General features: G+C 49.7%; 2 protein-coding genes, 1 non-coding gene and 1 pseudogene across 5 annotated transcripts in view; all 4 read right to left on the bottom strand.

The window, feature by feature from the left end:
- Positions 1-1,354, bottom strand: part of LOC101838513 (MLX interacting protein) — a 64,405-nt gene extending 63,051 nt beyond the window's left edge. The window contains exon 1 of the mRNA XM_040731051.1: positions 1,209-1,354. The gene's annotated coding sequence lies outside the window, so the exon portion shown is untranslated. The remainder of the gene's footprint in view (positions 1-1,208) is intronic.
- A 2,379-nt stretch (positions 1,355-3,733) lies between these two features.
- The window catches only part of Bcl7a (BAF chromatin remodeling complex subunit BCL7A), a 30,633-nt gene continuing 10,643 nt past the window's right edge, over positions 3,734-23,723 (bottom strand). For 2 of the 3 annotated variants that reach the window (XM_040731128.1, XM_040731126.1), the window contains 4 exons: positions 23,021-23,117; positions 14,449-14,616; positions 9,363-9,484; positions 3,734-6,663 (listed from right to left, as the gene is read on the bottom strand). In XM_040731128.1, the coding sequence (XP_040587062.1) occupies positions 6,592-6,663; positions 9,363-9,484; positions 14,449-14,616; positions 23,021-23,117 (459 nt within the window). In that variant the 3' untranslated portion in view covers positions 3,734-6,591. Of the gene's footprint in view, positions 6,664-9,362; positions 9,485-14,448; positions 14,617-22,521; positions 22,947-23,020; positions 23,118-23,723 lie in introns of those variants that run through there. The other variant, XM_040731129.1, reaches the window with a different exon arrangement.
- LOC121134083 lies at positions 12,926-13,038 on the bottom strand (annotated as a pseudogene).
- On the bottom strand, positions 17,982-18,148 carry LOC121134072. Its single transcript, XR_005871102.1, has one exon. It is a non-coding gene; the product is annotated as a U1 spliceosomal RNA (small nuclear RNA).

The raw sequence follows: 23,723 nt of genomic DNA, 5'->3' as shown, positions 1-23,723 counted from the left end.
ACTTAGCGAAGAGGACTCAAGTTGGAGAGCTTGGTCAAGCTTGATCATCAAATATGACCCTCCAAGCTGAGGCCTCACCTGGAGAAAGACTCACACAAACTGGCATTTATTAGCTCATAACCAACAGGTTTGAGAGAGGCAGCTGGGGCTCTTTCCCAAGCTGCGCTCACAAAGCTCAACCTCGCCCACCGTCTCTCGGCAACTTTATGTTGGCTCCAGTCACATTTAACAAACTGTTCACTGGCTCCAGAAGCCATCATTTCTCCAGTGCCCACGAAATTCACAGGGCTGGCTCTCATTGGGCCTCTTTAGGTTATGCATCCATCCCTCAACCAATAGTTGTAGTCTAGAGGAGGGATTATGTCAACTGGACAGCCCAGACAAACCATTAGAAAGATAGTGATGAAGGGCGTCCCCTGGTGGAGGCAGGGGGAAATGCAACTGGACAAAGTCCAGTTCTGTAATGAGCCTTGAAGTTAAATTGGCCTGTAGGATCTACAAGCCACCCTCAAAAATCTACCACTTGGCGGCGCACGCCTTTAATCCCAGCACTCAGGAGGCAGAGGCAGGCAGATCTCTGTAATTTCGAGACCAGCATGGTCTACAAGAGCTAGTTCCAGGACAGCCTCCAAAGTCACAGAGAAACTCTGTCTCGAAAAACAAAAACAAAAAAATCTATCACTGAACTCCATGAAACTGTTGACTTAGCATGGACTTGAGCTTTTTTTTTTTCTTTTCTTTTCTTTTTGGTCTGCCTACCTCAGCCCACTGACCCCTCCCTGCTATTATTTGGATCCAGTACTGGCTGTCTTCAGCTCAGCCTGGAATACACAAGCCCCTCTTAACAATGCTTGGCCTATTGTCCCGGTTTCCTTCTGCCCTGCCTCCACCGCTGGTGCAGCCTTTTTCAGCCCATGCTGTTCACTGGCAACACTGTCCTTAGTCCAGCGGAGCCTTGGCTCAGAAACTACCAGCCACTTCTCCAGTCAACAGGGGAAAGTGGATGTCTCAGCTCCCATCCTGGGGTTCCTCCATTCTCCTGGGAGCTTCGAGGACCCCTACTGACCCCTGCCTTCAAGCACATCCCCTTGACCCAGACTGGGCATCTTTCTCAGCGTTCTGACTGGCTTTTCTGCTGAGTGAGTCATAGCTGCCTAGGGCCCTGCTCACAGACATCTCAACAAACGCCGGATCTGCGAATGACTTACCCTCAATGAGGGGAGACATCAGAGAGAGCAGTTCCATGTAGTCCAGAGCCATGGAGAAAGTGAGACAGAACGGAGGCTGGAGAGTAGAGACACGGGGAGGAGAGAGAGAGCAAGATTCTCGGAGAGCCAACTTGGGAGCGATGTGGATGCTGGGAGAGTGAGCAGGACAGGAACAAGGTACGGATGAGCGCCAGCTGTGGATTCAGCTTTTTTTTTTTTCCACCCAGTTAAGCAACCTAGGTTCCCGTGATTTGTGTTTTGTTCAGCTGAACTTTCCCTAGCGGGAGCTAACTTAATTAAGCAACCAGTTCTGGTAAAAACCTGGGTCCATGATGAAGAGGACCGGAGCGGGAAGAACAGGGTCTAGCTACAAGGAGAAAACCGGCGTCTTCCCAGACCCCTTGGACAAGCTTCCTACGCTCACCACCTGGGAGCAGAGCCAAGTTTCAGCTGGAAGGAGTGAGGTTGCACAGGCAGGAAAAAGTCCATGAGGGACTGCTGAGAACAAGTCGGATGGTTCTGGTTTGGGCCTGACCACTAGTGACTAGATACCCAGCTGCAGTCAAGATGAGGCTACAACCCAATTGTGTCCACCGGAGTCTCTCCTGTAGGTTAGAGCCTCCTACAACCGAGGAAGCAGCAGCAATCTGTGATGGAACACAGATCTGGAGGGAGGGTTTTGTTTTGTTTTGAACCAGGCATGGTGGTACTTGCCTATGTGAAGATCTACAACCCTAACACTTCAGAGGCTGAGACAGGAGGGTCACAACTTCTAAGACAATTTAGGCTATATAGCAAGACCCTGCTTTAAAACAAAAACAAGAAATTCAGGTGTGGGGCACTCTCCTGGCTGGAGAGTGAATCCTTGTCTTAAAAACCTAAAGCAGGCTGGGCAGTAGTGGCACACACCCAGCACTTGGGAGGCAGAGGTAGGCAGATCTCTGTGAGTTCAAGGCCAGCCTGATGTACAGAGTGAGTTCCAGGACAGCCAAGGGTACATGAAGAAACCCTGTCTCGAAAAACAAAAACCCTAAGGCAAAATAAATTGAACCCCAAAGAAAAAATGCAAAACCAAGAGACAACCCCCCCCAGAGAAAAATATATCTGCCATGCTGAAGATTTTATTTGTTTATTTACTTTGAGAGAGAGTCTTTAGCCCAGGCTGACTGAAACACAATGTGTAACTGATAATAGCCTTGAATTTCTGATCTTCTTGTCTCTGGAATTACAGAGATGTACCGTATCTGCTCATAAGGTGCTAAGAAACAAACCTAGGGCTTCAAACATGTTAGGCAAGCACCCTACCAACCAGGCTATATTTCCAGCTCACTAATTAATTAATTAATTAACCAAATAACTAATTAAATTTTGGTTGTTCTGTAGCTTTGGAGGTTGTCCTGGAACTCTCTCTGTAGACCAGGCTGGCCTCGAATTCACAGAGATCTGCCTGCCTCTGCCTTCCAAGTGCTGGGATTAAAGGTGTCTACTGATAGCACCATCACCGCCCGGCTAACAACCAAGACGCTTTTATAGTTGGGAGTCACATGAGGAACTGAATCAAAGGGCTGCAGCATTAGGAAGGTAAGAAGCACTGGTCTAGGCCATCTTACCAGTCCTCCAGCTGCCACCCACCATGTAAATATCTACCTACGGGTTTTTAGGTGTGTGTGTGTGTGTGTGTGTGTGTGTGTGTGTGTGTGTGTGTGTGTGTGTGTGTTGCCTGCCAATATGTATGTGCATCACATGCATTCCTGGTACCTGGAAAGGCCAGCAGAGTGTGTTGGGTCCCCAGGAACTGGAGTCACAGATGGCCGTGAGCTGCTATGTGGGTGCCAGCAGCAGGACCAAAGGCCTGGGCAGCGAGTGCCACTAGCTGCTGAGCTAGCTCTCAACCTTTTTAAAAGGTCTAGTCCAAGCTGGCTCAGACCTTTGATCCTCCCTCCTCATCCTCTTCAGTATTTGCCTGCCAGAATTGCTACCATGGCAGTCTTTTTCTTCTCGTCTGGTGTCCTGTAGCCCAGGCTGATCTGGAACTTGCTATGTAGCTAGGAAAACGTTAAGCTTTTAAATCCTCCCACCAACCTTCCTGATGCTGAGAGTTTGGGCATGCGCCACCTCCGTGTTTTATGTGGTGCTGAGAATTGAAACAAGGCCTGGCTAGCTTGTAGTCCAGGCCTTGAACTCTCAGCAATTCTGTCTCAGCCTGCCAAGGGCTGGGGTTGTGGGTCTGCACCACAAATCCTGGCTCCCAGGTATAGCTTTTAAACTGGAGCTCTCCCCCAGACTGGACAAGGTACAACCTAGCTGTTCGTTCTGGTCTACAAGGTGACTGACAACATTCACCCACAAAAAGGGGTGTGGAGTGGCTGACCTCGGACCCACCTGGTGTTTAATAATGGCTGCTATCATAACTCTGGCCAGTGGCCGAGCCTGTGCAGACTTGTGCAGAAGAAGAGCCTCTGGGGAGGGCAATCTCATTATCCACCTGACTTTATTCTTTATTACAATGGATTAAGCCACCGAACTCGGGATCTGATTTTTTTTTTATTTTCTGAAATGAAACCATTGTACATTGTACAAACAATATCTACCGATGGAATAAATAAGTGAAAAATTATACTGCTGTACAACACACCAAAAAAAATTGTAAGAGAAAAAAAGGTAACAGTGAAAACAAAAAGGTCTTTATATCTCTAACCAGGTCCTCGGCAATAATTAACATTCCAAACCATGACACCGTCTGATGATGGGCAGTCACCACCCTCTAAGAATCGGTCAATAGCCTTTCGGGTTGTGGGTGTAAGTGCCAGCACTTTGTGGAATGTGTGTAGCCGCCATTCCCCCCGCCTTCAAGTTTTGGGGGGAAGTTTGCCCTGGGAGCCCTTTAGGCCATGGGGCCTGATGTCCACGGAAGGCATTTGCTTGGGATCCCCAGTCCTGGCTCGGCCAGATGAAAGGTCTTAGATTCTATGGCGGGGATGAGGGCGAGGGGTTCGGGGACGGGGACCATGGGCTCCAGAGAGAGACCGTGGCGGGGAAGGAAGCACATTGGATTTTGCAGTCTGACCGCTCCGCGTGGAAGGCTTTCGTGGCCAGCGCGCAGTGCAGGGCTGCTGGCTCTTTGCCTGGCGTGGCCGTCGGAGTGGGGGGCATCCGGATGGTCCCCATCAACGGCCCATTCCTACCTTCAGGCACTTCAGAGAAAAACTAATGACAGCCTGGGTACCGTGGACCTCATCGTTGTCCTCGTCCTCAACTGCGTCAACTCCCTTGACTGTCCGGAGAGGCTGCAGTGGGCAGACGGGGTGCGGGCGGCCCTGGCGGCCCCGCTGGCTCCGTGGGTGAATGTGTTGGGTTCTTTCACCTGTGTATGTTGCAACCTCTCATTTCCCAGAAAAAGAAATAAATATCCAAATTCATCTTTCACCAAAACGGAGTTTTGCTGCAAAAGAAAAATGTTATCCTAACTCTAGAATCTGGAGGTAAAACCGCCTTGACCTTGAGAAAAGTTGGAGGTCATGCATCTGTTGCATTCCAGCAAAGATGCAGAGCACAGTTCTTCACAGAACTGACCGCCTGAGGGGCAAAATTGCTAAGTACAAGAAAAATTTTTTTTCTTAAGACAGAAACATTTTAGCATTGCTAACTTCAACATTAAGATTTTCAAAGTTTTTTTTTCTTCCCTTATTTCAGGAGATATTTTTTGCATGAGGTATTTAAAATTCAGGAACATTTTGATTCTTCGTGAAGTATAGGAAATAGACAGCTCCCTTGATAACAGAAAAAGAAATAGGAGCTCTCCCCTCAGAAACTCTTAGAAAATGGAGCCTGGCAGACACTTCTCATGGTGGTTAAGAGAACGATCCACACGTCAAAAGGTGGTACCTGAATATGCACCAGTTAGCAAACAGAACAATAAATCAAAACAAAAGAACAAAACGCCCCACCCTCCCCACCCCCAACACACAACTCGTAGGGAGTGAGAGCCCCGGTGCAGTAAGAGAGCGTAGGGGAAGCTTCAAGGTCTGCGGGGTCCGTGGAGGAACTCGGGGCTACCCAGGCCTCAGAACTCAACAGCCGGGCAGTTCGTCCAAAGGGTGTCTCCACTGAGTGAGAGAAAGCTGTCTCGGTGCAATCAAGGGCAGGGGAAGGGGGAGCCTCCGTGGCTCCTTTCTGGGGGTGTGTGCAAATCTTCCCAGTTCCTCGGTGCCTTGTTTCTGGCCTTTGAGGCCCAATCATTAAGGTCCGCTTCCCAGTGGAGGCTAACAGCATGCTCTGGGAATGAGACGCCATCCACCTGCTGCCTCTGAGAGTCAGAACAGGATGCCAGGAGCATCCTGCCTGGGATTTGGGGTGTGGGGGGACAGGGGATAGGGACAAAGGGCAGCAGGTTTCCATGGATTTGAAATCCAAGCAATCAATGTCCCGTGGGAGAGTTCAGCACCAGCTATTCCTGCTGCCTGCTCCCAAGCTCCCCAGCCCTGTACTATCCTAAGGAGACAAGCTCACAGTCAGTCATTTCGTCCTTGGAGGGCCGGAGAAAAGCGGTGCCAGTGGTGGCTAGAGTCAGGGAGCGGGGGTGGAGGTGCCGGAAGAATCCAAAGGCTTTGCGTGTCAATCTGGGCTACTGTGGCTTGCAAACCCCTAGCCTCCATGGCTCCAGGAGGGGAGGGCATGTCCTGAACCAAGGAGGCCAGCCCTTGGGAAATGAGGCTGACACATGGAGCCCCAGGGGCCCTGGAAACTGGGACTGACTCCAGGCAGGGCACGGGGGTGTGCCCAAACGCTGCCCACCTGAACCAAGAGCCTGATCTCCTGCTGATCTACCCCACCTGTTCTGATGCAGTCTCAGGGCAGGGAAGAGAGGGACAGGAAGGGGGCAGCAGCCAACCAAAACCAACGGGCACTTCGCCAGGAGAGATGCAAAAACCAGGAAGCATGCCAGAGGTAACCTCTAGGGTACAAGGCACAAAAAAAGAAAGCGGAAGGAATTGGTTGAGGAGTGAAAAAGCCCGATGAAAAGCAAATTCCTGATTGGTACCACCCTCAAATAGCTTATATCATTAAATAGAGGAGTGGGGGCGGGGGACTACAGCAGCAACACAAATGCAATCTTGGCTTCCGAGACAGTGTGCAGACACTCCTGAGCTGTCAACCCACCTCCCCAAGGACAGTCGCTTGAAGGTTCGAGTGCTGCGCTTCACAGCACAGTTCATCAGTGTCTGAGAAGTTCCGCTGTTCTAGGTTTTTCTTGGATTTGCACTTAGTAAACTTGAAACGTTAGTTCTGTTCGCACCCAAGAGGACTCGCTTGGGCAGCGTCTAGAATTAAGCCTGCTGATGTACTTGCCATGAAACATGGACCAAAGGGTTCCACTGGGCCTCTACATCTCTTCAGAGTTCTGTTGAGAACATTCCAGCTTCATCTTTTTAGAGGGCGGCGCTCCTTCCAAATCCTTCAGGGGAAGAAGAGAAGTGACTGTGTCAGCAGGGAGGGTGGCTTGGACATGGGGGGGACGGGACAGAAGGCTGGCTCCAGAGGGAACTGACTGGGCACCACCGGGCAGGAGGGGAGGTTCCAGACACATGGCAAACTTTAAATCCAAATGCTTTGAAGAGCGCATGAAACCTACCTTCTCAGTCACCACTGTCACTCTGAGCCATGACACGTGCCATTCCCTGTGTTTTTAGCCCCTGGCCTTTGATTCCACACAGTCTAGACCAAGCTCCCCCTGTGACTAGTCTGTAATTAATTGTGGAGGTAAGTATCTGAGTGTGAGGTTCAGTTTGGCAACCCTACCTCTACCCCTAAGGTGGTTTCCCAAAACACCCAGGGCTGCTCTGCTGTGTGGACTACTGTCCCTTGGGCTACAGGCACCTCACTTGGTGCAAATGCTCAGCCTTTGTTGAATGGACACATGGCCATTATTCTGGGGGAAGCAGTCTGTTCTTGACACTGAATTCCCAAGAAGTCTTACGACCATCCAAAAGGTTATTCATTCACCAGCAGTCACCTCTGGTCCTCAGACCTCAACCATCACCTGAGACCAAACTCCAGACAGTTTCCGTGCTAACTGTGGCACCCTGGCCTTTGAGGTGTCTTCCTGTTACCATAGGCATGGAATAAACTCTGCAGACCCCTCTTTACAGGTGTCACGGAACACCACCTGAGCCTGCCCCCTTAAACTGTAAACACTCACGGGAGCAAAGCTTCCGACATTTGCCCACTGACTTTAAAACACAAGCCCGACCTCTTTCCAGCCCTGCGGCGGCCGAGACCAGCCCCAGTGGCCGCTCTCGTCCTGGGCCACCAGGCTCTAGCTGCCCAGCGTTCTCTGCTCTTTGGCTGGTTTCTCTGCTTGGTCCTGTCTTGAAGCCTGTCCCCTTCCTGGGCTCACGGGTCTCCACCTTCAGACACAGGAGACTCTTCTCAATCTAAAGCGGGTCCAAGTCACCTGGCTCATGCTTCCTCCCAGCAACCTGCAGCATCTCTCACAGAGACCTAGTGTCCCTGTCTGTCTATCAAACTTCTCTGCCTCAGCCACCCTGGTCCTGGAATAGGGCTTGCTTGGTCTGTAGTACGAACTGTGTTAACTGTGACAAGGGGGGAGGGGCGCCAGCTTGGGCATCAGAACTAAAGGGAAGGCTGAGTGAGCTTTCTCTGAGGACCGTGGACAGGACTTGACATCAGGGAAGTTGGCCCTCTTCTTCACTAGTCTTTGGAATTTAATATTTGATTATATTCATTCATTTTTGTTTTTTGTGCTTTTTTTTTTTGGTTTTTTGAGACAGGGTTTCCCTGTGTAGCTTTGGAGGCTGTCCTGGAACTAGCTCTGTAGACCAGGCTGGCCTGGAACTCACAGAGATCCGCCTGCCTCTGCCTCCCGAGTGTTGGGATTAAAGGCCTGCGCCACCACCGCCCAGCTAAATTTTCATCTTTAAAAGTGTATTTACTTACTTTGTATGCATGAATGAATGTATGTAAGTACACGTGTGCCTTTGTCAGATCCCCCAGAAACCAGAGTTACAGATGGCTGTGAGCTCCTACGTGGGTCCCGGGAATCAAGCCTGGGTCCTCTGCAAGAGTAAGTGCTCCTAACGCCCAGGCATCTCTCCAGCCCCTCTTATATCAATGTGCCACAGTGGCCCTGGAGGATGACACCTGTGTATCTACACTGGGCTCTGGCTGGGCACCTTAGCCATATTTTCTCGTCTAATCTGGTAGCTTGACAGATTGAGGCTTGGCAATGGCAGGTGCCCAGGTGCTAAGTGATTGAGGCTTGGCAATGGCAGGTGCCCAGGTGCTAAGTGATCGAGGCTTGGCAATGGCAGATTCCCAGGTGCTAAGTGCTGCAGCTGTGGGTAGCACCTGAGGCCTCAGACATGGTCGGCAGGTGCTCTGCACTGAGCTATACCCTAGCTCCCCCCCACGTCCTGTCATGTTTGAAACAACTGTGTCTCCGTGTCTAACACCCTTCTTACACCTACGGTAGCGCCTCTTCATCAAGGTTAGCCCAGTATCTCCTAAAGATCCAGGCAGCAAGGACAGAGGGCAGGCCAGACAGAGACTCTCATTAAGTATGGACTCTCATTAAGTCTCCCAGGCTGGCTTTGAACTTTGGATTCTCCTGCCTTAACTTCCCAAGGAGCTGGCATTACTGGCTTGCACCTCCATACCCAGTAGATTGGAGCTGGATTCGAACCTGGGCTAGATTCCATCGTATCTGCCGCCTGGCCCTGGGACTTGTGTTTGCACCCAACAGTCCAAGAAAGATGCTGACACTGTTATAACACAGACGGAGGTCTGAGCAGGGGGCTGGATCGGGAGCCAAATTCCAAAGGCTAATCTGGCCTTCAGGTTTAACCTTAAAGGATGTGGGGTCACTGGGATGAGGTTATACCTTCACAGACCCGAATAACACAGTCACCAAACTGAGACTAGAACAACAGAGTGCGCATGCTCTACCCCAGAGGCTTCCGGAAGCAGGACCACACGCCCCTCCGATCACGGTGGCCCCAGGTGACAGAGGCTAACACATTCAGCTGCTGTCCAATGGACAAGCAGTGTTCCCACCGTCCCACAGGGAAACGGCATGGCTTTCAATGGACCACGGAGAACCCTAGCCCTGCCCCACCGAGGCCTGGCTGCAGGTACCTGAGAGACTGCCGAAGTTTCTGCTGCCAACCCCGACTCTGCAGATGGCTGCCGCTCCGCTTTTTCTGAGCTGTTCACTGAGTTTTCCATCGAAGACTGTGAATTCTGCTCATCAGAAGCGTCTGAGCAAAGACAAGATAACAGAAGCTGTTTTCAGACACATGAGAAGCAGCACCAGATGGGCCAAGTCCTAAAAATACTCGGATCTGGGTAGTTTCGTGGCTCGGGGTTTCCAGAGCTAGACGGGCTAAAGCTTGGGAAGTTTCTCGTTTATCTGCTAGCAAGGTGGTTATAAACAGCCAGGCCACGGGTGAGCTCTGTGGTTCTCCAACCCTCCCCCATACATACCTACTCTGCCTGGAGGAAGAGGACTACTTTGTAAGCAATGCTGCCAGCGTCTGGCGCCCTCTGCTGGACACCAGGCACCATAGCAATCATGCTGTCTCAGGGCTCCAGCAGGGAAACCATGGCGGAAGCAACTTCAGCAGGCTTTTGTAGAGAAAGAACTAGCATTCTCCTAACATCACAGGGAGCTGACTCTTGGCGAACACTTATCTCTTTTTCTAAGCAAGTTTTTCCAAGTTATTTATTTTTCCTTTACGTGGATGGGTTTTGTGCCTGCATGGATGCCTGTGCACCATGCATGCCCACTGCCTGTGGGGGCCCGGAGAGAACGTCTGACACCCTGGAAGTGGAGTTACAGATGGTTCTGAGCCACTAACGGGGTGTTTGGAACCAAGCTGGGATCTTCTGCAAGAGCAGCACATGCTCTAACCATTGAGCTATCTCTCTAGCCTCTAACCATAAAAAAAAAAAAAAAAGGAAAAACTCCACATTTGCTCGCTTAGTATTTGTGCTTGCACACACAGTGAACATGTGGAGGTCAGGGGACAACCTCTGGGTGGCCTTGCCGCCCCTAGACCAGCCTCAGACTCTCTATGTAGTTAAGAATAACCTTGCACTTCTGGTCCTATGGACCCTACCTCCTCAATGCTGGGATCCACAAGTGTGCACTGGTTTACTTGGTGCTAAGGATCAAATCCAGGGCTCCAAGAATGCTTGGCCAAGTGAGTACCCTACTGAGCCAAATCTCTAGCCCCAAACTTCTCTTAATAAGTGTGTTTCTCTGATGACCAGAGCAAGGACTAACTATTGAGCAAAAGAAGTTGCCATCAACTGTGTCAGGTGGAGGCGGTGCATGCCTTTACTCTCTGCTCTCTGGGGAACAAGGGAGGGGCACTGCAAGAGCCCACCTGAGCCTGGGCTGCTCACACACGGCCCCAGTGACAGATCACACTGACTTTATTTACATTTTATTTTTAATCATTGGAGGGGGGTATATGCATCTCATTGAGGGAGTCCACAGAGGCCGGATTCCAGGGAACCAGAGTTACAGGCAGTTGTAAGCTGCCTGACATGCATGCTGGGAATCTTAACTCAGATCACCTTACCTGCTGAGCCATCTGTCCAGCCCTCACCCAGGATTAACGTCTCTTTGTCTGCCTCCTCCTCCTTCTACTTTTTAAGCATTTTTTTTTTGAGACAGTGTTTCCTTTTGTAGCCCTGGCTATCCTGGATCTCTCTCTGTAGACCAGGCTGGCCTCGAACTCACAGAGATCCGCCTGCCTCTGCCTCCCTGGTGCTAGGATTAAAGATGTGCGCCACCAACGCCCGGCCTCAGGCTCTCTCATAGACTAAGCTACAGCTGGGCTTTACCATCACCAAAGTGGCTCATTTCATGTGAAACTTCCTTTTGTTTCTCTTTGGAGATAGGTTTTACAATGATGCCATGAAGCCTAGTCTCCGATCTGTGATCTTCCTGCTTCAGCCTCTTGAGTACTGGGTTACAATGCGAGCACCGCCAGGCCTGGGCCATGAATTTCAAGTTCCTGAATAGGAGACAATAGGGGCTGGGGAGCTGGTTCAGGGGTCATGAGCACCTGCTGCTCCTGCAGAGGACCTGGATTCGGTTCCCAGAACCCACATGGTGGCTCAGAATCATCGGTAACGCCCTCTTCTGATCTTTGAGGGCATCAGGCACACATGTGGCGCATATACATACCTACAGGCAAACACACACACACACACACACACACACACACACACACACACACAAGTGGAAAATAATTTTTTCAAAAAAGGGAGAAGTTAGAGGCCAGTCATGGCAGTACACTTTTAATCCTAGCACTCAGGAGGTAGAGGCAGAGGAGGATCTGTGTGAGTTCCAGGCCAGCCCAGGCTACATAGTGAGACCCCACTCAAAAATCAAAAAACAAAAACGGGGGGGGGGGACAAAAAAAAAAGTTGGGCATGACAGTGCATATTTGTAATCTCAGCACTTGGGAGGTGGAAGTCAGGTGTTCGAGACCAGCCTTGGCTACTACATGACACTCTGCTTAGAGAGAAGAAAAAAAATCCACATTAATTTGCATTCTATTTCATAATCTATTTGCTTGCTTTAGCAAGACACATTTGTAACTGATCTAAAAAGTCTGCCTTATCAGTGTTGTGGCTTCTGTGGCCAGTTTGTTTTCTGCACGAATACATCAGGCTCTGCAGATGGAGGGGGAGGAGGCTTAAGGCTCCCCAGGCAGTCACAAGAGATCTGGAGGCTCACACAGCCTGTCTGCTGGCACAGGCATGCCTGGGCTCGAGGCTTCCTTGACTGCCAGGCCTGCGGGATCCGAGGGAGCCAATGGTGCTCTCAGTGCGCCAGGGCTCAGGACGGCAGCCTGTTCTCTGAGCAGCCTGGTGCCTCTGGAACGCACCCAGGGGAAATTATTTTCCTGGGGCCTAAATTTAGTCCGGGGAGCTTGGACATTATGTCATTCCTTGCGCTTACCCAGCAATAAACAAGTTCAAAGCAAGGTCAACAGCTGGTGGCCGACCCACCGGGTCCCAGTTCACCGACCTGTGGACAGGTCACATGGACCCTGGGCTTATGCCCTTTGCATGAGGGCTGGGGCAGGTGGGTACAAGCCCAGTGTGGCCTGGGGTGACCGGAAGAGGATCCTGGTATGATTCCCACTGGGCCTGTGAAGTATCTGGTGCAATTGGAATGTGGAGGTATAAAAGACAGCAGTCACATCCCAGCCTCTCCACCTTCTGCCTTAAGTGTTATCTAACCAGCAAGATGCTGGAAAGCCTAGTGGGTTCGCCCTGACTATGAGAGCCCTCAAGGAGAGATGAGAGGTCATACTCACAGATGTAAATGGCACAGGGCTTTAGCAAAGCCACTAGGGCAATTATAAGGAAACTTTTCTGGTGTGTGTGTGTGTGTGTGTGTGTGTGTGTGTGTGTGTGTGTGTGTGTGTGTGTGTGTGTGTAAGAGAGAGGGGGGATTAAACCTAGGGTCCTTGCATGCCTGGTCAGAGTTCTACCATCAATCTATATTTCTAGCCTTTTTTTTTTGGTTTTACGAGACAGGGTTTCTCTGTATTATTTTGGAGGCTGTCAGTCCAGCCTAGCCTCAAACTCACAGAGATCCACCTGCCTCTGCCTCCCAAGTGCTGGGATTAAAGGCGTGCGCCAGCACTGCCTGGCTATTTCTAGCCTTTTTTTTTTTTAATGTGGAACGCTTCACGAATTTGCGTGTCATCCTTGCGCAGGGGCCATGCTAATCTTCTCTGTATTGTTCCATTTTTTTTTTTAGTATATGTGCTGCCGAAGCGAGCACAATTTCTAGCCTTTTATCTATTATTTTTATTCTTTGTGTTTGAGTGTTTGCATGTAAGTGCACCACATACATGCAGTGCCCTTGGAGGCCAGAAGAGGGCACTGGACTTGTGAGCTACCATGTGGTAGCTGGGAATGGAATCTGTGTCCTTTGTAAGAGCAACCAATACTCTTTTTATTTTTTATGATTTATTTATTTTGCTGGGCGTTGGTGGCGCACTCCTTTAATCCCAGCACTCAGGAGGCAGAGGCAGGCGGATCTCTGTGAGTTCAAAGCCAGCATGGTCTACAAAGTGAGTTCCAGGACAGGCTCCAAAGCAATACAGAGAAATCCTGTCTCAAAAAACCAAAAAAAACAACAACAAAAAAACAAAAAAACCCAGGTTTATTTATTTTATGTATAAGTGCTCTATCTGCATGTGTACCTGTATGCCAGAAAAGGGCATTGGATCCCACTAGAGATGGTTGTGAGTCACCATGTGGGTACTGGGAATTGAACTCAGGACCTCTGAAAGAGCAGCCAGTGCTCTTAACCTCTGAGCCATCTCTCAAACTTCTTCGTTTTGTTCTAGGTTGGCCCCAGATTTGCTCTGTAGCTCAGGCTGGCCTCACACTGGTCACCTTGTACCAGCTCCATTGGGCTGGGATTAGAGCTCTGTACCACCCCCTCTGCTGCTGCCACCCAGCTACCACCCCCCTCACACAGACAATGGCTGCAATCTCATAAAGGTGCTGCCACCTCCACCCTAAGCACCACATCACCTTTTCCCAGTTCTTTAGGTCTTATCAACCCATGGTCTTGTCTCACTGCTCATAAAAAAGCCAGGGAGCAGTGGCCTTATGAGCTCATCACATTTGGAGCCCAACCCCCCTCTCTGACTGTCTTACTTTTCCAATCCCTCACTTCTCTTGCCACACTGACCTTGCCTCTGCCTCAGGGCATTTTAGCACCTGCTTGTCTGCTCAGCATTCTTCTCCTAGATAGCCTCTTGAATTGTTTACTCACCCAACATCTTCACCCACTTTATGTCACCACAAAAAAGCCTTTCCTAACCAACTTCATAATTAAACCAGACTTTCACTCCCTTTTCTAATTCTAGTGATTGCTATTTAATTTTTTTTGTTTGTTTTTTTTTCCCCCAGACAGGGTTTCTCTATGTAACATCCCTGGCTGTCCTGGAACTCACTCTGTAGACCAGGCTGACCTCAAATTCAGAGATCCACCTGCCTCTCCCTCCTGAGTGCTGGAATTAAAGGCATGAGCCACTATAGCCCTTCTGATTTTTCTTTTTTTAATGTCTCTAAACCAGGCCTTACTTTTCTTCTACAGTCATAGGCTTGGCCACAGCTTGTCTGGCTGCAGGCTGCTGGGCAGCAGCCCCTCTGTGTCCTGTCCCTGGACAGCAAGTACCTTCAGCTCCAGGGCGCTCCTTTCCATCAGCTTGTGCCTCATCAGCCTTGGCTTCAGGGCCGTCACTGGGCACAGATGCGTTGGGCTCTGGGGCAGGGCTGGAGTTGCTGCTGTTCTCCTGTTTGATGGGCGAGGCATCTGCTATGGAGCTCTGGTTACTGTTTTCATCTGCACAGGAACAGAGCACAGGTTGATATCCTATAGCTGCTGAGGAGAGGGGCGCGTGTGCACATGGGTGCCTGTGGGAGGGGGCTCTGCTTTCCCATGCACCAGTGACCTCAGAGCCTGTGAGGCCAGGGAGTCTCAGAGCTAGCCTGATTACCTCCTCCTCCCTACACCTCCCCCACAGCCCCTGGCTAACTAAAGAGGTCCCTGTGTCTGGGGCCTGCCAGACAAAACAGAGAATGGTCCTGGCCTTGACAGGACCACAATAGCTTTAGCTGCTTGAAGATGAAGCTAGGCAACATATCAGCATGAAGGCAGGGCTCCTGACTCTTCTGGAGGGAGTTTGTTTTCTTTAGGGGTGCCACCCTTGGTAGGCTGACCATGCTCCGGTGGACTGGGCCAGACCCATGAATGTATGAGCAGCACAAATTAGAGTCAGTGGGTTATCAAAAAAAAGGGAGCACACAGGACTGGAGCGATAGCTCAGCAGTGAACAAACACTTGCTGCTCTTACAGAGGTTTGGCTGCCAGCACCCATGTGGCTGTTCATAACTTCACTGCCAGGGGATCTGACTCTCTACTGCCTCCAAACATGTGGCAAACAAACATGAAATAAAAACACATTTTTTTCTTTAGACGAGGTTTAACTATGTAGCTTTAGGTGACCTGGAACTTGCTCTGTAGACCAGGCTGCCCCCAAACTCAGAGATCCACCTGCCTCTGCCTCCCAAAAGCTGGGATTAAAGGTGTGCGCCACACTGCCCAAATAAAATAATCTTGCTGGGCAGTGATGGCGCCCACCTTTGATTCCAGTACTCTGAAGGCAGAGGCAGGCGAATCTCTGTGAGTTTGAGGCCAGCCTGGTCTACAGCGTGAGTTCCAGAACAGCAAAAGAAAAAGAAAAAAAAATCTTTTTAAAACAAAATACATTGAATACATATATCAAATTCTCAAAGAATAAAAACATTTGATCAAAAAAACAACCCTTTGGGGTAATGAAACCTAGTCTAGGTGGAGAAGAAACGGGTATTTTGTGCAGCTAGCCATGAAATGGTATAAATAGTATCATTAAGACATTCCACCTCATTTCCTGAAGCTCCAGACTGAATTCCTGTTGATGAAAAACAAAGGGCTAGTCAGGCATGGTGGCCACGCCTTTAATCCCAGCACTGGGAAGGCAGAGGCAGGCGGATCTCTCTCTGGGAGTTCCAGGGCAGACAAGGCTATCTCTCTGGGAGTTCCAGGGCAGACAAGGCTATGTAGAGGTCATAAGAGCACTTTATTTCTTTAAGTGTGTGCGAGTGCCTGCAGGCAATTCTGTGCGGTCGCCACACCAGGTGCTTGTGGAGGGTGGAGCCGCATCCCTGAAACTGGGGGGCAGGTGCAAAGCAAAGTGTTGCTGGAAACAAAGCCAGGTCCTCCCTCTCTCCAACCCTGGGAATCCTTTTTCATGAGATTTATCTTTAAAATTTTGTTTTGTTTTTTGAGACAAGAGTTTCTCTGTGTAGCCCTGGCTGGGCCTGGAACTCGGAGATCTGCCTGCCTCTGCCCCGAGTGCCCTTCTTTTAATTGTGCGGCAGGCATGTGGGTAGGAACACGAGGGGAGGGGCCCACTGGAGGCTTTGGATCCCCTGGAGCTGGAGTTGGTTTTAAGCCTCCTGACTCCTGCTGGAAACTGAACCCGGGTCCTCTGGAAGAACATCAAGAGCTCTTAACCACTTGAGCCTTCTTCTCTCCAGCCTCACCCATAAACTTTCACAACTTATCTTATGTGGATGATGCTCTGCTCACACGTCTGTCTGCATCTCATGCATGGCCCGGTACCCACAGGAGCCAGAAGAGGGCACTGGATCTCTTGGGTCTGGAGTTACGGATGGTTGTGAACCACCATTTAGGTGCTGAGAACTGAACCTGGGTTATCCAGAGGAGCAACCAATGCTCTTCAGCACCGAGCTCCTACCCTAACCCCACGAGCAACTTTTAAAAAGCATTGCTTCTATGGCCAGACATGGTGGCACACGCCTTTAATCCTGGCACTCAAGGCAGAGGCAGAAGGATCTCTCGAGTTCCGCCTGCCTAGGAAGATCCTGACTTAAAACCAAACAAAGGGTCTATGCACTTATTTATTTTGATGTGCATACATTTTGTGTGCAATGGCACACACCTGTGCGGAGGTCAGAGCATCTACAGATTTTCCAGGAATCTGATCTTGGGTCTTCCGGCTTTGCTTTTGCACACTAAGCCATCCCCCTCCCACACCACCACCCAGAAATCAATTTTAAAAGAGGACTAGTGTATGGCTCACAGTAAAACACTTTTCTCTCTTCACAGTGTCCTGGGTTCGTTCCTATCATAAAAAACAAAAACAAAAACCAAGGAAGGAGAAATGAGGAAGAATACTAAAGATTAAAGAAATGTAAGAGACCTAGCCAGTAAATACATGTGCCAACTATTTGGGTCTAATTTGGAACGCACCAGCTATAACACATTTTTGAACAACTGGGGAATTTGATTATGGCCTGGATTCTTATTCAAGTTATTAGGGATTATTGTTTGGATTTTGCTGGCTTTTGGTTTGTTTTTTGGTTTTTCGAGACAGGGTTTCTCTGTGTGGCTTTGGAGCCTGTCCTGGAATTCGCTCTGTAGACCAGGATAGCCTCAAACTCACAGAGATCCTCCTGTCTCTGCCTCCCGAGTGCTGGGATCAAAGGCGTGTGCTGCCAACGCCCGGCAATTAGGGTAACTTGGTTAGAAGAGACAATGGCACAGTGAATCTGGGGAAATGTCGCCCTTTGGCAACATATGCTGAGACGGGTTGTACAGACTAAACACGCCAAGGCAGGGAGATATACTTTAGCTCAAACTGCAGACAACCACCAGGGTGCCAGGCTTCACACCCAAGAGACATGTGGTTTTTTGTTTTTGTTTTTTTTTGTTTTTTGTTTTTTGTTTTTGGTTTTCAAGACAGGGTTTCTCTGTATTGTTTTGGAGGCTGTCCTGGAACTCACTCTGTAGACCAGGCTGGCCTCGAACTCACTGAGATCCACCTGCCTCTGCCTCCCAAGTGCTGGGATTAAAGGCGTGCGCCACCAACACCCGGCGAGACATGTGGTTTTTATGTAAATTAAAAGTCAACTGAAAACAACACATTAAAAAGCACGTGGCAAATATAGCCCAATGTTCATAAAAACCAAAGCAGGGGGTCACTGGGGCTCATTGCACCGCGTCTTCTCTACAAGGAGACAGATGAGGAGATAATGGGGCAGTGGCATTCATGGTTAAGTTGGAGACAGATCTGGAGCTCAGGGTATACCTCCCCTTGTCCTGAACCCCCTTCTTGGGTACAGTCATTTTATTTTTAATTTTTATAGGGGAAAGCATAAACGCACCCCCAACTCCCACAAATTACACAGCTGAGTTTCCCACACTGGGGAGAACCACAGGGGTGATGTGTGAATGAGCAGATCTCAAGTGTCATGGAGGAACCCTTGGGAACCACCTTCTGAATCCTGCTCTCTCTTCTGCCAGGAAGTATGACACAGTCATTTTAGACCAAAGATACCCAAGGGCTGGTCTCACAGAAACACTCTAACACGGCAGCTCATGCCCATGATCCTAGCACTCAGGAGTAGAACCAGGAGGATTACTGATAATTTGAGACATAGTGAGCTCAGGCTAGCCAGGACTTCACACTGACATGCAAACAAATTAAGTAACACTATAATCTAAGGCTGTCTTTGTAGGTGATGCCACATGTGGGACCTTGTAAAAAGGAGGAGGGCAGAGATACTCCAAGCGTTCTGGGCCTACTATGTGTCACGCACTGTGAAACAGCATTTACAATTACCCCGTTGTTCTGAAAACAAGGTCTTGCCATGTGGTCCAGGCTATCCCAAAACTTATAGCCTGGAGCAGTCCTCTGGCTTCGGCTTTCACATAGCTGGGGACTATAGGGGTACCACCATGCCCAGACACTGCATTTAATCAACAACCTACTGAGGGGCACCTCCCTACCTAGCATTGCTACCAAAGTTTTTACAGATGGGAGAATTCATCCCTCAGGTTTATCTACTGTTTCTTTGTTTTTGTTTTGTTTTAAGACAGTCTCGTGTAGCTAGCTCATGCTGGCCTCAACTCATTGTTATGACAGCAACGATGGCCTTAAACTCCTCACCAACCTCCCTCTATCTCCTCAGTGCTGGGATTATGGGTGTGTGCCTCCCATTCGATTTGGATCAACTCTCCACCCCTAGTCTCTCTTTACCGAGACCCCGAGGGAGCCCCAGGCAGTCACACAGCCCACTGGTCTCATTTAACTGTGCTCTGGAATGTCAGTTACATAAAAGCATCCTCTTGACTTGAAAAATATGTGCTCTCCTCATTTACCTTCAAGAAGGTCTAAACTTTCCTAGGTCAAGACTCCAATGCACATGTGATGAAAATTCTGTTAATAAATGACAGTGAACATTAATGTCTAACCAGGCAGATGCTGGGATTGGGCCTGGGAACCATGATTCACAGCTGACACAGCTGAATCTGTAGACACCAGTGTGGGTGACCTCCACAGCTCCAGCTGTGCCCCTTCCCCAGCCTTCTGGAACATTCTTGCCAGGCCCACATTTCCCCACAAGCCTTCATGCTTGGTCATCCCTGCCTTGCTCTTGGTTGTTCATGAGCTAAGATGATAATGATGGAGAAGGAAGACATGTTGCTTATGTCTAGAGCCGGCTCTTTCTGAATCAGTCCAAGCAGCAAGTCTAGATTCTGTTCACAAGGCTCTCACATGTCAACTCTAGCACTGAAAGTTATCAGCTTGCTAATGGGGTGAGTTGACTATCTCTCTGTCTTCATCTGTGAGGCTCGCCTTGTTACCAGACACTTGGCACATTGTGAATGTTTCATACATGGTAGCATGTTAACATGCCAAAGCTCGAGGCTGGAGAGATAGCTCAGTGTTAAGAGCACGGACTGCTCTTCCAGAGGACCTGAGTCCAATTCCCAGCACCCACACGGAAGCTAACAACTACCTGTTACTACGATCTGACAGCCTCACACAGACATACATGCAGGCCAAACACCAATGCAAAACACACAAACAACATGCCAAGGCTCTTTAGAGATCGTCTCATCTAATCACAAGGACTTCATGAATTGCCGCTGCATTCTACAGGTTAAAACCAACCAGAAGGCAAGAGGTTACATCACTAACTCAGGATGGCACAAGTTAGGGAAGGTCCTGGGAAAGTCAGAGAGGGACTGCTTCGGAACGCCAGGGAACCAGGCCATATTCCATACCTCACCCTGAAAAGGAAATGAATTCGAGACTTGAGCTTGGTACTTATCGGATGATGACCTTGAACTTCTGATTCTCCTGCTCCTCCCTCAATGTCTGTGGTTACAGACCTGTACCTGCATACCCACAGCTTTTTGTGCAAGCCCAGTGGAACCACATCTTCAACCCTAGTTTTTGTTGTTGTTGGTTTTCTTTTTGAGACGGGGAGTCTCACGGTAGCCCAGGTTTTCCTCGAACTCCTGATCCCTCTGCCTCTATCTCTGGAAAGCTAGAATTACAGACCTGTGTCACTACACTTAGTGGGATCTTGGGTGTTTGTTCATTAACCAGCAGCAAACCCCATTGTGTTTTTATGAAGCTAAGTCACTCAGAAATAAGACTCCTTGATTAGGTGCCAGGGACTGGGGATCCAGAATGGTTAGTTTGGGTAAATGAGGTAGGAGTGCTGTATAGTGTTACGTCACTTGAGAGAAGGGAACCCAATTGAGAAAATGTCTCCATAAGCTCTGACTGCAGGCAAGCCTGTAGGGCATTTTCTTAATTAGTGACGGATGTGGCAGGGCCCAGCCTAGTGTGGGTGGTGCCATCCTGAGCTGGTGGTCCTGGGTTCTATAAGAAAAGCAGGCTGAGCAAACCATGAGGAACAAGCCAGTAAGCGGCACCCCTCCATGGCCTCTGCATCAGCTCCCGCCTCGAGGTTCCTGCCCTGACTTCCTTCGATGATGAACAGCGATGTGAAAGTGTAAGCTGAATGCTTTTTGATCATGTGTTTATCATAGCAATATTAACCCAGCTAAGGCACAGTGTACTTACTGCCTCTGCCCTCCCAGGATTAGGCAGGGGGCACCAGCAACTCGAGAGAGCCACTATTCCCCTCTGACTTTAACTGATCTATGGGATACCACCTTGTTGTATAAAAGGGTTAGAGAGGCAAAAGCTCTCTCTCTCTCTCTCTCTCTCTCTCTCTCTCTCTCTCTCTCTCTCTCTCTCTCTCGCACACGCACACGCACACACACACACACACACACACACACACACACGCCTGGGCCTTCGAGATGTCTCGGTGGGAAAGGCACTGGTCACTAAAGCTCGATGACCTGAGTTTGGTCCCTGGAACCTACTTGGTGGAAGGAGAAAACCATCTCCCATAAGTTGTCCTCTGACATTGTAGTACACATATGTCTCCCTGACTCACACACAAAAGAAATAGACGCAATAAAAAACTTCAAAAGCAAAGACATTAAAATTAAGATTAAAATCTGGACTCATATCCAGTACCTGGGAGGCAGAGACGAGAAGGACAGCCTGGGCTACATAATAAATTTTAGACCAGCCTGGGCTGTAGAGCAAAATGCTGTTAAAAAAAAAATTCCCAATACAGGGTTGGTAAAATGGCTCAGTAGATAAAGATGCTTGCCACTGAGCCTGGGGACCTGAGTTCAATCCTTGGGACCCACACGGTGGAGGGAGAGATAGGACTCCCACGAGTCGTCCTCTGACTTCCACATGTATGCAATGGCGTGTGCACATATCTTACATAAATGTTTGGGGTGTGGTGGTGCATGGTTTTAATCCCAATACTCGGGAGGCAGAGGCAGTTAGATGACTGAGTTTCAAGCCAGCCTACTCCACACAATGAGTTCTAGGCCAGCCAGGGCTAAACAGTGAGACACTGTTCTCCAGACAAAACAAACAAGTAATAAATAAACTAAGGAGAGAGGGAGAGAGGGGGAGGGAGGGAAAGACAAGCATAGTAAACTCTGGTAGGGTGGGGCCAGCATGGAGACAGGACAGGGTGCGGGAATAGGGCATCCATGTCTCCCCCAAGGGATGAAAGCTATTCCTGCCTTAGCCAGCTGCTTCCAGCACAGTAACAACTAACTTCTCCAACAACAGTAGTAAAGCAGGGTTTCTGATTTATAAACATCAAAAGCTGCTATAGTTTGAATCTTAAATGTTCCTAAAGGCTAAATCCCAGCTTCGCACAGTCAGAGGCAGAAGAGACTTTAAGAGGTAGGACCTGGAAGGAGATCTTCTGGTTACTGAAGGGGTCCCCTGGCCCCCTGGGTTTTGAGTCACTGTCCAGGCTGGCCTAGAATTCACTATGTAGCCCAGGCTGTCCCCAGACTTGTAGTGCTCGTCCTGCCTCTACCCGTCTGCCCCCAGGACTGGGGTTGTAGGCATGTGTCTCCAAGGAAGCCGGCTCCTCTTCCTCCTTTGCCAGCAGCTTTCCCTACCTTGATGCTCCCACCATGACGTGCTAGTCCACCAGACGTCCCAAAACAACGCCATCAACTGAATGGACTAGGCCCTCTGATACCATAAGCCCAAACCCTTCCTCCTTCAGACTGCATCATCTCAAGCATCGTCTTACAGTGGCAGAAAGCTAATCACTTCTCACAAAATCTACAGGTCTAAATGTCTACGGTGGCTTTCCTTGCAGGGATGGGGCCACCAGGAGGGGCTAAGAGGCCTGTTGGGACAGGCTGTGCCCATCTTGTGCTTTGGAATGGGCTGGCTCTAAGGAGTGTACGTTTTATGGACATTTCATGGAGTCGTAGGACTGTGATTTGAGCCTTTCACCTCAATGAGGCGAGAGAGACAGACAGACAAGATGAAAACAGGAGACTGGCTATATTATGGCCCCAGCCTCACCCCAACGGATGCAACAGACACATGTTACAACTTCTAAAATCAGACAGCCCAGGAAGTCAGGCTGTCAAGAGAGGGCAGTGCCCAGGTTCCTATGGTGACCATGAAGTACTCAGAAATCCATTCTGAGTAAAAATGGAGAATGAGAAATACAGTCATGAGTCTGGCACATCACACCCCCAAATCTTCCTGGGTGGGCAGGGCTGCTGGGATCATCTGTGAGACTGCGCTCCTGGGTGAGCAGGAGGTGTGATCTCTCTGCTCCTGCTTTGTTTCTTGGCTAGGTACTCCAGGGAGAGAAACGTCTCCTCCGAAGAGCTCCTCCTTGGCACAGAGGCCTGGTAGTCTTGCCCAGCCCTCCTACCCTTTGCCTGGAATGTGAACAAACCTGCTAGAGAAACAAAAACACAACTTAGGGCTTCCTGAGGCCCAGGCAGGGAAGCCGGCTGCGGTGGGGCTCACCGTGCATGTCCATCATTCCCGGTGACGAGCTGTTCTCTGGAGTGGTGACCTCCGAGCCACACTTCTCATCCTTGCCTTTCTTCTTATTCTTGTTTTTCTAGAGGAGAAAAAGGGGACAGAAACCCAGTCAGTCAATCACGTACGTATGTGTGCACACAAGAGGCCCCGGGGAGTGGCATGAATATTTAATTCCATCAAACAGTCAGAGCCCCCAAGCCTTGGCAGGTTGTCTTTGCCTGCATTTGAATGCAGGTCCACAAGGTGCTCTGTGCCCACCTTGGAATCAAAGCGTCTCACTGAGGGGGGATTCTGAGACATAATCTCACCTGTGTGGGGGGCTGTCACCAGCAGACAGCCACAAACGCCCTGGCTAGTAGGAACTTCTTCTAGAGGGAGAAACTATGGGAAAGGTCATGGTCACCATCCTGCTGGCGAGGGCAGATATAGTCATAGCAAAGGCACAGGTCACTCTTGAGCCCCTTGCGGCTGCCTTTCTCAAAGTGTTGGGAAGGATGGAAAACTCAAAGAGGCTGTGGGGAATGGAGAGGATGCTTTCGGGTGCTGGGACTCAAACCCAAGAGGCAGTGGGGAATGGAGGGGATGCTTTCGGGTGCTGGGACTCAAACCCAAGGCGTCACACACACTAGATGAGTGCTCTCAGGGCAAGCCACACCCTCGGCCCCATAGCTCTCAAGGGAAAAGA

This window comes from Mesocricetus auratus, unplaced genomic scaffold (assembly GCF_017639785.1).
Source record: "Mesocricetus auratus isolate SY011 unplaced genomic scaffold, BCM_Maur_2.0 Super-Scaffold_100025, whole genome shotgun sequence".
In the NCBI taxonomy this organism is placed as follows: Eukaryota; Metazoa; Chordata; class Mammalia; order Rodentia; family Cricetidae; genus Mesocricetus; species Mesocricetus auratus.
The sequence above is the reverse complement of the archived record's forward strand: the minus strand, read 5'-3'. Positions and strand labels throughout refer to the sequence as shown.